We start from the raw sequence: 15,635 nt of genomic DNA, 5'->3' as shown, positions 1-15,635 counted from the left end.
TATTTTCAGAGACAGGGCAACCCCATAGGGTGCTGTTTGGTCAGAATTGGTCCGAGGAGGTGAGACCCTGACCTAGGAAGGCAGCAGGTGTCCGGGAAGCATGGTTAGCAGCAAGAGCTAGGGGAAGTGGCCGCCGATTACATAGAGGAAAGGAGGCAGGCAGGCGCTGATCCCAAGGGTTCTGGTAGAGGGGCAGGGAGACTACCGTTATTGGTCCTTCATGCAAACTTTAGGATTTTCATCCATGTGTGTGTTGCTTGAAGATGCTGCATTGCACGAAGTCTTCAACTTCTCCCATGACCGAGACAGGTCTGATGTGAGTGCAAGCAGTTAGTACTCGCCCCGCTGCGCGCCGAAACCTCCTCCGGAATCCATACAGCATCCCCGAAAGCCTGCCCCGCCCCGCACTTAGGCCCCGCCCCCAACACGCCCGTCCCGCTAACCAGGCTCCGCCCCCAAGAGCTCACCCGCGCGCCCCCCAGAGGAAACGGAAGTCGTATCTGTCCGGACGGAAGCAGGAAGTGGGAGCGTAGGGCCCGCCTGCGGCGCAGCTGGCTGAGGGTCTGTGGGCGGGGGTCGCGCCGCGGCGATGGCGGAGAAGTTTGACCACCTAGAGGAGCACCTGGAGAAGTTCGTGGAGAACATTCGGCAGCTCGGCATCATCGTCAGTGACTTCCAGCCTAGCAGCCAGGCCGGGCTCAACCAGAAGCTGTGAGTGGCGGCCCGAGATTGCCGGCGTCTCCCCAGGGCCTGGCCCGGCAGCGTGTGCTCGGGGAGCGGGGATCTAGGGAGCCAGAGCCGAGCCTGACCGCTGCTCCTGCCCCGCCAGCCCTCTGGTCTGGTCTCGGAGCCCGGGGCACCTTTCCTGGCTGTGATCAGAGGGCGGGGCCCGCGCTGCCGCCTGTTGCCAACAGCCCCCTTCCCAGTTTGCGTTAGAGGAACCTCTTTGAGGACCCTTTGGAGACTTAATCATGGCCAGATGATATGTTTTCCGTTTCCCTATCAAGTGAATCATGCTTTCTTTTTTAGCGTCTCCCCTCTCATGTGTAACCCCCTCCCAGCCTTTTCCTCCCGGAGCTCTTCTGGGAATTCAGTCCCTGTCCCCAGAAGGGAGGCAGGCTCCGCAGTGAGTGCGCGCCCTAAACTAGGCCTCAGAAGGTGAGGCTCGGAAGCCACCTGCTGCATAGGCCTGACAGTGGAGGAACTGGGGGGGAAGTGGTGCTGAGAAAAGCTGCAGACGTTTATTATTATTATTTCTTGGCACCAGCCTTGTGCTGCTCATGGTGCTAGGCCCTGGGATGGAGAACATGCAAATACAAGTACTGCACTTTCGAGAAGGGCTTTCTGTGGGGCGCGGACACAGAAAATGTTGCAGCCGAGGTTCCATACCCAGTGCTGTGGGAATAGCCAGGCCATTCTGCCTGTGTAGGAAGTCTCCAGAGAGGAGAGGAAGCTAAACTAGACAGGATGGCTTTGTTTCCCTCAGACTTTTGAGTATAGTCCGCTGCCCCATGTGTTCGCTGAAACCGCACACACAGTCATATGCAGGTAGTTGTTTTGGAGAGAAGGTTCATATTTTTCACCAGGTTCCCTCTCCATCCCCCTTACTGGAAATTTCTAGTTGAGAAGGAAAGTCACAAATATGTAAGGGTATTTTGTAACTGTAATCGTGTCCTAGGAATCCTGTAGCTAACCAGAGGTGAGAGCTGTGTGTAACCAGCACAGGTGTGAGTAGAACTTGTGTGGAGCCGCAGTTGGCTGGGTAGCTCTGTGGGTGGTGCTTATGCTGCCAAGTGAAATTAACCAGACGCCTGTGTTTTTGCCTTTCCCCCAGGAATTTTATCGTTACTGGCTTACAGGATATTGATAAGTGCAGACAGCAGCTTCATGATATTACTGTACCGTTAGAAGTTTTTGAGTAAGTAACATTCTTGGTATTAGTCTTGGGTATAAATCTTGTTCAATTGTGGTGTGGTATCGTGACTTCTTCATCACTGACATTTGAGTGCCTGCTGTGTGGTAGGCACAGCCTGGGTGCTGGGGATGTGCCAGTGGAAAAAAAATCGACAAAAATACCTGCCCTCATGGAAACGTTCTAATGGGATTACAAAACTAAAAAAAGTATCTCCTTAATATTGTATTGTTGAAAAAAAGTTACATGTAAAAAAAGCTTATTAAATATGTGAAAAACATCATAGGTTCTCAAAGTCCTGCTTAGGCTGAAGAACAGCCACAAAACTTCCTTTTTTCCTTAAGAGGTGAAAATTCTTATGAGGGCTATATTGTACGTTTTTTAAAAATGTCAGCCAGAGGCAACCTGAAAAGCAGTCTGGTCTGATGTTCCCAAACTGCCCATGGAGTGCTGGTTCTGAGAAATGAAAATATCTGTTCTGTTGAAGGAGGAAAGAAAGGTTTTTTATTCTAAGCCTGTTTGGGGAGGCTGCTCACTGTTTTCTGTGGGAGAGTTGTGTGCATCTATCTTATCTTAGTATTAGTACTGAAAACACATACAGGAATAAGCTTTTAGGTTTTTGAAATCCAGGTTTTATCACATTGATTTGGTCACGTCTCTGATTTCACACGTGAAGGAGCTAATAAGTAACTGCAATAGGTTGTTTACCTAGTAAGTGTCAGAGTTAAGACAAAACCCCCGGACTCATACTTTCTTGACCAGTGCAGAGCAGCCTCTCCTTGATGGTGCTGGCTTGGAACAGCAAGAACATTCTAGTATTTCTTGCAGCAAAACTGCAAATGTAAATCACTAGATTTCCTTGAGCTGTAAAGGGAAAGAGTTATGGTTGTTTTCCATCCCTAAAGGTCAGATGCAAGTTCTAGCTATAGTGCCTACAAAGACAGGACACAGAGGTAGTTTTCTTGGTCTCTGATCTTCTGTTCACCTGCTGATGACTTTGCCACATGTTCCTTACCTGTGCTCAGTGGGCACCACTGAGGTCTCTGACTTCAGGTGGGATGAAGGTCTTGCACCTGAGACAGCTCCAGACTCTTGGCTTTGGCTTTCTGAGTCCAGGAATACAGAGCATCCTCTTTTGTGCTCTTCTGCATGGGGATGCATATAGTGACAAGTGGCAAGTAACTACTGTGTCTTCTGAAGCAGAACAAATGGAGACTGATGTGAACAGATTGCTTAAGGGCAGAGGGAAGTGCTAGGCACGGGTATCAGGAAGAGTATGCGAGTGAGCCCTAATACAGAGTAGATGCTGGGAGTTTATCTGCAAATCGATGGTCGATGTCTACCCAATGTGGAAGGAATTTCCAGGTCCCGGTGGCCTTTGCAGCATGTACGTTTTCATATACACCAACTGTGTCTTTAGCTAAGATGAAAGGAGCTTGGCCCTTATCTCCAGGACTGTGTGTATGGGCAGGAGTGGGTTCACCCTTGGGTCTCCAAAGAACCAAGTCTGAACCGGATGTCCATGCTGTTGAAGAAACGATCGTCAGCTGACATGGTTAACCTTATTCTGTGAGCCTGTCAGGTTTTTCTTGAGAAATCGATAGGTTTTGTTTAGAATTAACCGTAATTTTGCCACATTACATTATTTCAAAAATCCTGAAATGAAATAGAATTTCTAGAACTTGTGATGTTTTTATCTTTTGCTATCTATCAAGGCTACTTTTTATACCATTAGTAATAACCTAATGATATCTTTGTTCTGAAGTGATTATGTATTTTTGGCCTCAATTATAAAAAATGAAAGTAGGGTTAGTTTTCAGTTTTTGTTTTTTGTTTTTTAAATAATGAATGATTCAATTTAGTTGAATGATAAGGATTTCTTTAGGGTACAGAAGTAGGCAGGTGGCCTGCTCTTGGTAAAATATAGATATTGATCTAGGCAGTATGTTTAATTAAATCTTCAGGATACTGAAGATAATATCTGGGGGAAGTGTCAAAAATTCTGAGTAACAGTTTTATACTGTTTAGAAATAATTGGCCAGAATGTCTCTGTTATATTCAAGTTACTTAGGTGTATTGAGTAAAGTGGTATATCAAGCCTCCTCTTCTTTTGAAAGCAGTGGAATGGTTTGTAAAACGATCTTGGGGCCGTCAGGGCTGGGGCTCTCGTGCTTGTAGTTCTCCTTTCCTTTCCCCTGAAGCTCCTCCACAGAGGAGGAGGGGCTTTGCCAAGCAGCAGGGCTGACCTAGAGTGGAGGCTGCATCGTAGCAGGGTCCTCCTGTGTCACCCCGGCCCGAACCCCTGGATCTCATTTAGTTTTTTATTTTGTCAAGAGTTGCCTTACCATACAAGCTGCTCTAAGGATCAAAAAGGTAATAAATAACATGAACGGATTTTGAAAAGTGCAAATGCTAAACAAATGTAAAGCGGTATGGCTTGTGAAGCGTGCTTGGGTTTATAAGTGATCATTACTTGATTTTATGAGCTGTTCATATTATCAGAAGTAATGAAATCAGATTATCTGTACTTGTGTAAATGAGGAAATCTTAATTCCCCTGGTTCCTACACTCAGTTTTGACTAAACAAGGCCATGTGCACTTATATATACCTGGCCTTTCTTCCCCATATCTTTCAGAAAGCTGTGAGAATAGGTGTCAGTCATGGGAATGCTAATTGAAATGTATCATGTTTCCAGATATATAGATCAAGGTCGAAACCCCCAGCTCTACACCAAAGAGTGCCTGGAGAGGGCTCTAGCTAAAAATGAGCAAGTTAAAGGCAAGATCGACACCATGAAGGTAAGACTCTAAGGAGTGTCAGAAATACACTGGGAAGAGATGCCTTCTCAGTGAAATGTGGTTAAGAGACTCATTTTTTCCCATACTTGCTAGAATATTGACTTTCATAACTTTATACATTGAGATTTCTGAATTGTGTAATGGGCAGTAAGTAAAATTAGATATCAGCTCTGTAATAGCATAAAAAGCATACGCTAATCTTACTCTTAAGAAAATCCAGGGTAATTTTTGTGATTGGTAGTTCTCACTGGCTGTGATCATTTTCATTTTTTTAAGACGCACTTTTATTGCATTGATACTTTCTATTTCTGTAGTAATTCCTACTGTTGAAGGCTTTCTCTGTAGTTGTGGTTCTTTGGTTTAGAGGATTCTTGAATATTGATTTTTCTCTTTGTCCAGCTTCTGACCTCCAGACTTCTTTTTACCATATCCACTGTCATGAAATTCTCCAGATCACTTAGTTTTTCTTTGCCTTGATGAGATGTAGAGAACTCTCTGTACTTGAACATTAATATATAATTTTTTCTTAAATTGACTCGAATGTAGTTCAAATTGGTGTTTTGTTTATTTGGACTTAGCGGCCACTCATTTCTGTTGGCGCCATGCGACTGTTGCCACGTGTGGCAGGGACCCCTGCCTGCCTCTCCTCCCGGCTCACACCACGTGCCCCTTCCTCCTCCCGGCCATCCACACCGGCCTAGTTTTTGGTTCTGGAATACATCCAACCCTTTCATTTGTGTTCTTTTTTCCTGCCATTTTCTCCGCCTGGAGCTCTTCCATGTTCTCTTTGCACAGGCGACTCTATCCTTCCAGTCTCAGATGATTTCAACTCCTCAAAGAGGCCTTTGGGACCAGCCTTTTCTAAAGCTTCTTTCCTTGAGAATGCTGGTCAAGATTTACCTTTTAATTTTGCTTTTTCTGTTTGTTCTGTCTCCTCTGTCAACTGCTTGAGCTCCAGGATCACAGAGGACATGAGTGTTCTGTTCCCACTGATGCCAGACTAGGCCACATGTGCTCAGCCATGGCTAATGTGCGCAGGCAGGGATGGTCACACAGTGGCCTTTTGGCGCTCTGGCCGAGTGGAGGAGCAAGGGGAGGAGCTGTCAGAAGGAGACCTGCCTAGTCACAGGCAGGTCACAGGCCTTCCAGAATCCCATCCAGGTGATCCCCTCCTGGTGGTAAACAGCACACATCAGAAGTGGTGTTTTGTCATAGTTGTTCTTACGGTGCCCACAGCCTCATCTCTGTTTTGTCCATTTGGGATTGAGGAGTTGTTGAGTCCAGTGTCACCTTCAGAGCCTAGTGCACTCCTTATCAGTAGCAAGGGCCAGTGGTTTTGATTGTTCTGTTTTCGCTTGGCAAAGCTGAGTGAGAATTATATTTGCCAGCAGAAGCGTCTCTCTCCATGTGAACACAGCCACTGGGCCACAAGGGACGTGGCTTACAGTTCCAGCAGGCTCTGTCACACCGGTGCCTTTGGGCAGTACAGAATCATGCTGCTGGTGGTGATGTCTGGGGCTGTGCAGTGTCGCTTCCTTTTGCATATGTTGCCATTGGTGTCATTTCCTCTTTGAGATCAGTGGAAGTCTCAGGTCAGTCCCGTGGCCCCGTATTGCTTAGTGGGCCATGTGTTTAAACTTCCAAAAGGCATATTTTAAATAGTTATTGGAGTGTTGATGTGAAGAGCTCCTTTGATAATGTGTTTTCTTTGTAGAAATTTAAAAGCCTGTTGATTCAAGAACTTTCTAAAGTATTTCCGGAAGACATGGCTAAGTATCGAAGCATCCGGGGGGAGGATCACCTGCCTTCTTAACCAGCTCACCCTCCCTGTGTGAAGATCCCCCATGACTGCAATGCGGCGTGAGGCTGGGACTGCGAGCACTGACGCCACCTTCCTGCTGATGTGGGACTGGGCCCTGGACACACCCCTCAGCCCCTCTGTCCTCCTTGTTTGGCCTCATGGGACGGAGGGGCTGGAGGAGAGGCGGAGCTGTGCCCCAGCTGTTCCAGCAGCTTGTCCGGTGTCAGCTGGCTCTCAGAGTGCTGACCCCTCGTCACTGTGGGGATCATTCTCTCTGCGGGCAGATGAGGTGCAGGAAAATAGGCTTGGGAATGTTAAATATGATGGGTAAATTAAAAGTTCTACAACATTCTACCTAATATTTTTCTTTTAATGTGCTCTTTCTGTTCTATTTTATTATGGTGTCAGAAAGCTAAAACGACTAGCAAAAATTTTTTTAGAAAAAGAAAACTTGGTTTAATGTGGGAAAGTACTTAAATTGGTATTATATTTTACATTTTCAAGTATAGTGCATAAATAATATTTTGAATGTAACTGTTTTCGTGGATTTCAATTAGACATGCATATAATAAACTAAGTATGTGGCTTATTCCATGTAATTATTTTTGTAATATTTTTATAATATAGTACAATGTGTCTTGTAAACAGTTAATTATTACTTTCCCAGAGGGTTGGTAATATTCATAAGAAAATTTGTTCTCCGGGCATTTAGGAAGGAAAAGCTAAAGCAAAATGCTGAATTCCAGTTTTTTCTACAACCCGTTTCCTAGGGGCCATAGAACACCAATTTATTGACACTCTCAAAAGGCGCCCTGCAGGGCTGTGTTTCAGCTTCAAAGTGTGCTTACAGATCCCGAGGGGATTCTGTGAACCTGCAGGTGGGGATTCACAGGTCCAGTGGGCCTTGCAAACTGCATTTCTCATGAACTGCAGGTGGCGCTGTTTCTGTGATCTGTGGGCCACCCTTGGAGTTGAGGCCCTAGTGAGGCCTGTGCCGAGGTTGACCTGTAGACGCCTGTGTCCGAATGGTCTGGGCAGGCTTGTTTGTAAGGTAGGGCCCCAGTTCAGACCTATTTAGCCGCAGGCTTTAGGATGGGCCCTAGGAATCTGCATTAATTTGCCTCCTACGAATGATCCTGAACCAGCTTTGATCCTAGGCAGGGCTGCCAGAATAAAATACTACATTCTGGGTGGTTTTAACAACAAACATGTATTTTCCCACAGTTCTGGAGGCTGGAAGTGCAAGCTCATGGTGCCTGCAGAGTGAGTTTCCCTGAGGCCTCCCTGGCTTGCAGACCTGCTCGCTTTGTCCTCACATGGTCGTTCCTCTGTGTGCGTCACCACCCTGGTGTCTCTTCTGTGTGTCCTAACCTCTTTAGAATCTAAGAACACCAGTTAGATGGTATTTGGACCCGCCCGAAGGACCCATTTTTAACTTAACTTCTTTCAAGACCCTGTCTCCGAATACAGTTGCATTCTCAGATCCTGAGGTTAGGGCTTTGACACTGGAGTTTCGGGGGGATGCACCTCAGTCCAGAATACTGCCCAGGAGGGTTGTATTTACCAAGAGTCAGGGCCAGGCCCCTTAGAAAGTTGGTCCCTTGTTAGCAGTTCTGTTCTCTCCGAAACAGCGCCAGAAAAGGACTCCTACCCCTACCAAGGGGAAGAATTTCTGCTAGAGTAGGGGAGTCCCCTGTCTGGCAGGTTCGGGTCCCTGCAGTCCCTGTTCCGCCTTGTTTTTCCGGCATCAGGATGCTGACTGCTGGCTGCTGCACGAGGGCCGTGTGGGCACGCAGCTCACTGGGCTCTTCCCACACACGTCATCTGCATCAAGTCACCTGGCCCTCGCCAGCCCTGTGAGATCTGGCTTTCTTTACATTACCGATGTCGACGCTGGGCATCAGGGCTTACATAATGTGTCCAAAGCCCTGCAGCTTCATCTCCCTCTGTGCTGGGTCCTGGTGGGTCCGGCGTGTCCGCAGTTCCCTCTTCCTGGGCTCTGAAACGTGGAGGATGAGCCGGTAGTGGGGGCTGTTCTACATATCCTGGGACTGAGTTATTCGGGTGGCATCAGGCTGTTTTAATCCTGACGTCTGAGCCTCGGGAAGAGGGGGTGACTCAGCTAGAGATACAGCGAGTGATAGCCCCACAGCATGATGAGTCTGCTGACCTGGGCCCAGCGGGGGCAGGTGTAACTATCACATATTATTCTGGAATATTCACCAGTCTTTTTGAGTAAAAGTTGTGGTATATGGATGCACTGCCTTGGAACTCCTAACTCTCGTCAATGTGTCTGATGACACCACTGCAGTGGGTCGCCAGGGAATTAATAGGTGCTGAAGCCTTTCGATGCTGTGACAGGCCACATGCCCCCTAAGTTCACGGGAAGGTCTCCTTTTTCCACCCCACCTACCATTACTGTTAGTCACAAGTGCCCATCACTTTCAAATCCTCTGAATTGCTGAGGAATCTGCTTAACTCGCAATTCATGTCAGTGCGAGAGCGCTGGAGGGTTTCCAGCCGCATCTGATACTCGGCGAGGCATGCTGTGACTGTCTGGCACTGCCTTACAGGGCTGTCCACGTGGAGGAGTTTGGGTTCAGGTGCACACACCTGACTGGCCCTTCATCCCTTCCTCTCAGAGACCTCGTTTTGGTTAAAAGAATGATTGTGAGAGCCATCCTAGGGCGGTATCAACAATTTGAATCAGCTTCTTCACATCACCCCTGTCCCCCAGTTTGTTCCAATCCCTGCTTTGCTTCTGATCTCTTCCCCACCCCTTTCTTCCTCCAGACACAGATCAGGCGAACAGCCCCGGGGCCCACTGATTTTTGTTACGCCTAAGGACACCACTGACCATCACGCGGCAAGTACGGATTCAAACAGGGCCTGAACCTGTATCACCGTTTAGATAATCTGTGCTGCCTCTGTGGGTCAGAATGAAAAAGCAAACATTAAGCCCCACCTTTACATAGAACTAGAACATTCTTTACCTTTTTGGGTGTACAGTCAGAAGTGTTCATTGCAGAAAACTGAAAAATACAGCTACGAAAATCTCCATATTTCTGCCCCAATTGTTGTTACTGTGATTTTCACCCATCTAGATATCCTTCTCTTGCACAGATGCGCACACACTGAATTATTACTGTGCACATGAGTTGGTAACCTTTATTCTTTTAACAGGATGCCGTGAAATCTGGGCAACTCGATAAACTTCCTCCCACATAATTTTCATATTTAGCGCTCCATTAATAGTTAACAGCAGACATGTGGTTATTTACACGCTGGACACAGCTTAAGCACTTTCTATGCATTGCCTCAATTCCCACAGTAAACCAGTGAGGTTTGCAGATGAGGGAGCTGCGGCGCCTGCTCAGGTCACCCAGTTAACGAGTGGGAGAGCTGGGCCTGTGCCTTCACATCACAAGACCCTGTGACTCTCCTGGGCTTCGTTCATCAGCTCCAGTTGGGTACCTGTGTGCGTCACAGTTCTTCACTAATAGGAAGTTAGTATAGTTGACCATACATCTTCCACTTGGTCAATTATTATTTACGGTAAATTCCTGGAAGTTGAGCTATTGGAGTTACATTTGATTAGGACTGTGATACCTCCTGTCTCTATTGCGCGCAAGTCCTGAGATAACCAGGTGTTAGTTAGTTACAAGGGGAAGTGCTCATCTTTGGGGAATATCAGTAATGTCACTGAATAGTTTGTCAATTTTCTGTGTTCTTTTTTTATTTCCATTTTTTGAATCCTATCAAATATGTATGAATGCCTCGTTAAAATATTTCTACAGTCAGTGACAATACAGGCGCTGGCTACAAACGAGATCACATGCTTACCCTGTGTAGCCAGGCGAGCCTGCGCTGTTTCCTGCCCTCACCTGCACAGAAGTAACCCATCTGTACAAGCAACAGAGGTACCATTGCCCTAGGGGGGTTTGACAGAATATACAGTCCTTGGTCCTGTTAAGACTCAGGTGACGTTAGGTGGCAGATGTACCACTTATTAAACTTTTAAAATGTACCACAAACCTAAGAACTTACAAAGGAAAAGATCGATACATTTGGCTATATAGCTGTTAGAAAAAAATAAATAACATAAGGCTAAAAACACCATAAACTCAAAAGGCAAAAACGCTAAGAAAGATCCTTTTTTGAAACATTTTTTAAAATAGAGACAGGGTCTCACTCTGGCCCAGGTTGGAGTGCAGTGGTACAATCATAGCTCACTGTAATCTTGAATTTCTGGGCTCAAGGGATCCTCCCACCTCAGCCTCCTGAATAGCTAGGACTATAGGTGTGCACTACCATGCCCAGCTAATGTTTTTTATTTTCATTTGTAAAGATGAGGTCTCACTGTATTGCCCAGGCTAGTCTCAATCTCCTGGCCTCAAGTGATCCTCCCTCCTTGGCCTCCCAAAGTGCTGAGATTATAAGTGTGAGCCACTGAGCCCAGTTGTAATACTTATTATTACACATCACAAGGAACTTAATAACTGCTCTGCAGAGCTCTTTCCCAAATAAGAAAAATAACCCAGCAGAATAATAGGCAGGTGTTAATTTTTGCATCGTTTATAAAGGAAAAAAGGCAATAACTTGAATGTCCATTAACAATGGCTTAGATAAATCATGCTTTATCCATTTGCTGGATAACTACTCTGTGACTAACATGAATGAATGAATGAATGAATGAAGATCTATATCCTTTGATACAGAAAGACGGACAAATATGTAATTACAAAACACGTTTGTTCAATCAACATTAGCTGAGGGTCGACCTTGTCCAAACTCTCTCTGAATGGGTTTCTCCATGGCAGACTTCTGCCTACTCGTGGTGGAACCAGCATGGAGCTTATTAAAATGCTAAATCTAGGCCCCATTCCGACCAGCACAGCTTCCAGAGAGCCCTCTCTTTCCTTGACTACTAAACAGCATGTTCCAGCAGAGGTTCAGGGTTGGGTTCCTCGAGGCATCTTTCCTTACCCACTCTCTCCCTGGGCAAGCTCATCCCCTGGCACCAGTTACCATCCTGTGCTGAGATTCCAGGTTTATAGCCCAGCCTACATGAGTCCTACACTTCTGTAACCCAGCTTCCATTTTTTTTTTTTCCTCTCTGTTATTCCCCAGGAACCTCAAACTCAGTGTCTCTAAAATTACACAGATACGTTTCCCACCCAAGTCTCTCTCTGTGTCTGCCTTAGAAAGTGGCATGAACTTTTATCTGGTCATATCATCTTTGCCTCCTTTCTGTCCCTCCCTCTTCCTCTGCCCTGGTATCATTGCCATCGCTAAGTCTCCTAAGTATCCTATTTCCTTGTTTTTATGTATATATGTATGTATGTATGTATGTATGTATTTTCACTCCAGTCATACTCGTATTTCATCCTCCCGGTCCACCACACCTCCACATAGCTCATCTCTTTACCTGGCTCACCTGTGCCCACCTTTCAGGTTGCAGTGTAAAAGTCATTTGTGTTATCTCACCTTCTCTGACACCTCAGACCAGGACTGGTGGGTTTGTCAAACTCTCCTTTGACATCCAGTAAGTATCAAAGGTAACTCTCAGAGTTACGGAGGAAGTATCTGACCTTCAAGACTGTAATCTCCTTAAGAGCCTGGACCACACCAGCCTTGTCCACTACTGTACCCTGGACTTCTCACAGTGACTGAGACGTCATGGGTACATATCAATTATTAAACAAATGAATGAGCAAACTGATGGATGCATTTGGCCTCAAATTCCTCAAATTCTATAACACAAGTAAGTCTGGGTGTTTCAAGAACCAGAAGCAGTGTGTGTCTTCTTCATTGTACCAAAAGGTTCTCTTCTGTTTCTTGGAAGAAAAATAACTAAATGACACAAAAAGGAAACAAATGACATGACTTGGTGATAAGGAAGAAATACTGTGGGTGGCAGTGGGAGTCACCCAGCTGAGAAAGCCGGAATTTTTACAGATGGCCCTGGCATGCACATGCTTCAGCAGAACTCCGGGAGTGCAGATCCTCCGAGGGTAGGACGAGCTGCAGTGTGCAGGACCGCCAGACCATGGGGCAGGAGTGGTGTGTGCATAGGTGGCCGCCGGCAGGAGGCATGGGGGGATTTCTGTGTCCCCAGCAGTGTCATAGGAAGCCCCTGAGGACGCTCTCCCAGAGGAAGACTTGAATTTCCTCATTTCCCAGGTGGAGGTCAGTGCCCCGTTCCTGAGCTGGTCAGTACAGGTTCTCTGTGGAAGACACAGACACAAGCTCCAGCTTGTCATTGATACACATAGTTTCAAAACCACACACATACTGGGCTGTTTGTTTTTGGTAAGTGCATGGCAAACACAGAGATGGGGTGCACGTGCCCATGTAATTTTAAACGCATTGGAAATATAGAGGAGGCCAGTTCTGATTTGAGGACTGTCTGGCTGCAGTGATTTATTGTACACAGACCTGAAGCGTCACCACACTGCCGTGTTGGCACAGATGCAGGTGGCATCATTCTCGCGGGTTTTTTGGAGACTAGAGCCCTCTGAAGTGTGAATACTCTGCTTACAAGCAGACCGAATGGCACAGCGGTTCGTCACCAAGCCGGAAACACTAATCCAGGTGTTTTGCAGGCAGAACACGATAATTTTGAATAAACTCGATAGCAACTTTTTAGTATCAACATAAACCCAGCCTTTCAGGGCTGGCTGACTGGCCACAGGCATGTGGCTGGTCGGGGGGGGCGGGTGTCCAGCAGGATCCTGTGACTTACAGCCCTGTGCTCCATCCACTTTGATACCGGAAGGCTTGCACACACCATGTATACTCAAATGCTGAAGCTGAGACTTAAAAAAAGATTCCTCCAAAATAGTCATGAAGTCTATGTGGGTTGTGGTCCCCGAGCTGACCCGTCTGGGGCTGTTCTCTTACCTGGGTGGACACAGCTGGGGACCCAGCTCCTCCAGCACTCTCTGGAGCCCTGTCAAAGCCCAGGCCTGCTAGGCAGTGTCCCTGTGGTTGCCCTGATGATCCTGCCGTCTGAGGCTTGGCCTCATCACAGGGCTTGGCTCTGGAGGCAGATGGAGCAGCTTCGATGGTGCCACTGCAGAGGCAGTGCCAGCTGCCATTGTCCTCGGGAGCCCAAGATCAGCATCTCCAACTCTGTGGAGAGACCCCGGCGCTGTTCCACAGGAAGGGGTGTTATCACTGACTCTGGATTGGGCACTGTGCACAGGTTTGAGGGATGGTACCTCGTTTATCCCCAGACCCACCCCACTCACAGAGGGAGCCAGGCTCCCGAACTGGGAAGGGACGTCTCCAGGGTCGGCCAACTGCAGCCTGGATTTTGCTTGGGGGGGAGTTCTGCTGCTCTGACTGCCTTTGGTCATTCCTTCAGACAGAATGTGCTAGAGGTGGAGGGGAGGGGGGACTGAGGGAGATGGGGAAGGTGACTAGCCTCGTGCTGGGTGATAGATACTAGGTGGGCTGTGCTGTGTGTGCTGGTCTCACCTTCAGCTTGCAGGAGCTCTGAGCACGTCACACCCTGAAATCACTGGGGCTGTACTCATTGCCGGTTGGGGTGAGCAGTGGAATGTATTGGGACGGTCGTTCAGGCAGAGTGTGGGTGGGAACGCAGGTGCCGAGGTGACCAGTAACCCCTACGTAGAAGATGCCATTTCTCCCAGCTGCCAAAGAGCTGCATTAGGAGCAGGGACCTCATGGAACCCTGTTTTGTTTCCTCCTCCAGTCCCAGATTCCCAGTTCTGTTTAGAAGGCAGCCTCTAAGTAATAGAGCTAATTCATTTCAATATAACAATGTATATACACACGTATGTGTGTATCCATATGTACATACTTATGAGCTCCGCGTGCAAGCATCTGTGTGCGTGTGTGTGTGTAGTCATCCAGTCTTTTAGGGACTTAGGGATAAGGCAGGGCAATTGGGAAAGTTTGCAGATGGGAGCCTGGACTGGGTCAAATGGTGCTTCCCCCAAAATCGTGTCCACCTGAAACCTCAGAATGTGACTTTATTTGGAACTCAAGTTTTTGCTGATGTAGCCAGTTAAGTTAAAACGAGGTCATACTGGATTAGGGTAAACCCTAAGTCTAATGACTTGTGTTCTTATAAGAGAAAATAGAGACACACAGGAGAGCATGCCAGGTGAGGACAGTGGCCGATCAAACTGATGCACCTGCAAGCCAAGGCACCCCAAGGAGCTCCAGGGTCACCGGAAGCTGCAAGAATCCAGGAAGACCCTGCCCTGGAGCCTTCCGAGAGAGCACAGCTCTGCTGACACCTTAGTTTCAGACTTTTCCCCTCCAGAACCACGAAAGACCAAATTTCTGTTCTTTTTAACCACTCAGCTTGTGAAGATTTGTTACAGCATCCCGAGGAAAATGATATCAGCACCCAAGGATGGATGAGGCGGGGGATGGTAAAAAGGCACACCCTGTAGAGAGCTGCAGCCTTGGGGAATTTGTGCACCATTGTGGTAAGCAGGTGCTTACTCAAGTCTTCAGCTCAGACACAGCCCGGCCCTGGCAGCCCAGGTGAATGACCTGGGAGGTGGTTCCCAGCAAGCTCCCAGCCCCAGGACCCCGTTGCTCAGCCCATGGCCAGATAGTGGACCTCTCAGTGATGGGCTGCGCTGCACGCTGAATCACCAGCCCCTCTTTCACTTCCCACCCTGATCTGGGGGCTCCCGATGTAGGCCGTACCTGGTTTGGCTGGGTTCCTGAGGCCTGACCTGTCTCCAGCTCAAAGCGATGTCTGATGATGGACACCCTGTGCTGCAGCCCGTGGTCCCGGCCGGGCAGGGGAACTGGCAGGCATCAGTTTCGGGCCCAGTTTGGCCCCTTCCTTGCTGTATGGCCTGGTGGCTTCTCTCAGCAGGGGGCACTTCTAGAGTGGGGAGAACAACTGCCCAGTGTTGATAGAAGGAAGGCATGTGCTTACACGTTTACTCTCTGTGGTGCCGGGGACATGGTAAGTAATTGATCAGCCAATCAATAGCAATCAGTCAATAAAGGGTCACTTTGGTTATTCCTGTCTTTGTTTTACTGAGTTTGATTGCTAGTCTTGGTTCCCAGAGCAACTGTCTCGTTTTCTTTCTTTCTTTCTCTCTTTCTTTCTTTCTTTCTTTCTTTCTT

General features: G+C 47.5%; 1 protein-coding gene across 1 annotated transcript; it reads left to right on the top strand.

The window, feature by feature from the left end:
- The first annotated feature begins 479 nt into the window (after nt 1–479).
- MED10 (mediator complex subunit 10) lies at nt 480–7,101 on the top strand. Its single transcript, XM_025389073.1, has 4 exons — nt 480–711; nt 1,835–1,918; nt 4,609–4,711; nt 6,426–7,101. The coding sequence occupies exons 1-4, from the start codon at nt 590–592 to the stop codon at nt 6,522–6,524; spliced, it is 408 nt and encodes a 135-aa protein (XP_025244858.1). The 5' UTR covers nt 480–589; the 3' UTR covers nt 6,525–7,101.
- Nucleotides 7,102–15,635: the final 8,534 nt, after the last annotated feature.

Source organism: Theropithecus gelada, chromosome 6 (genome assembly GCF_003255815.1).
Source record: "Theropithecus gelada isolate Dixy chromosome 6, Tgel_1.0, whole genome shotgun sequence".
NCBI lineage: Eukaryota > Metazoa > Chordata > Mammalia > Primates > Cercopithecidae > Theropithecus > Theropithecus gelada.
The sequence above is the reverse complement of the archived record's forward strand: the minus strand, read 5'-3'. Positions and strand labels throughout refer to the sequence as shown.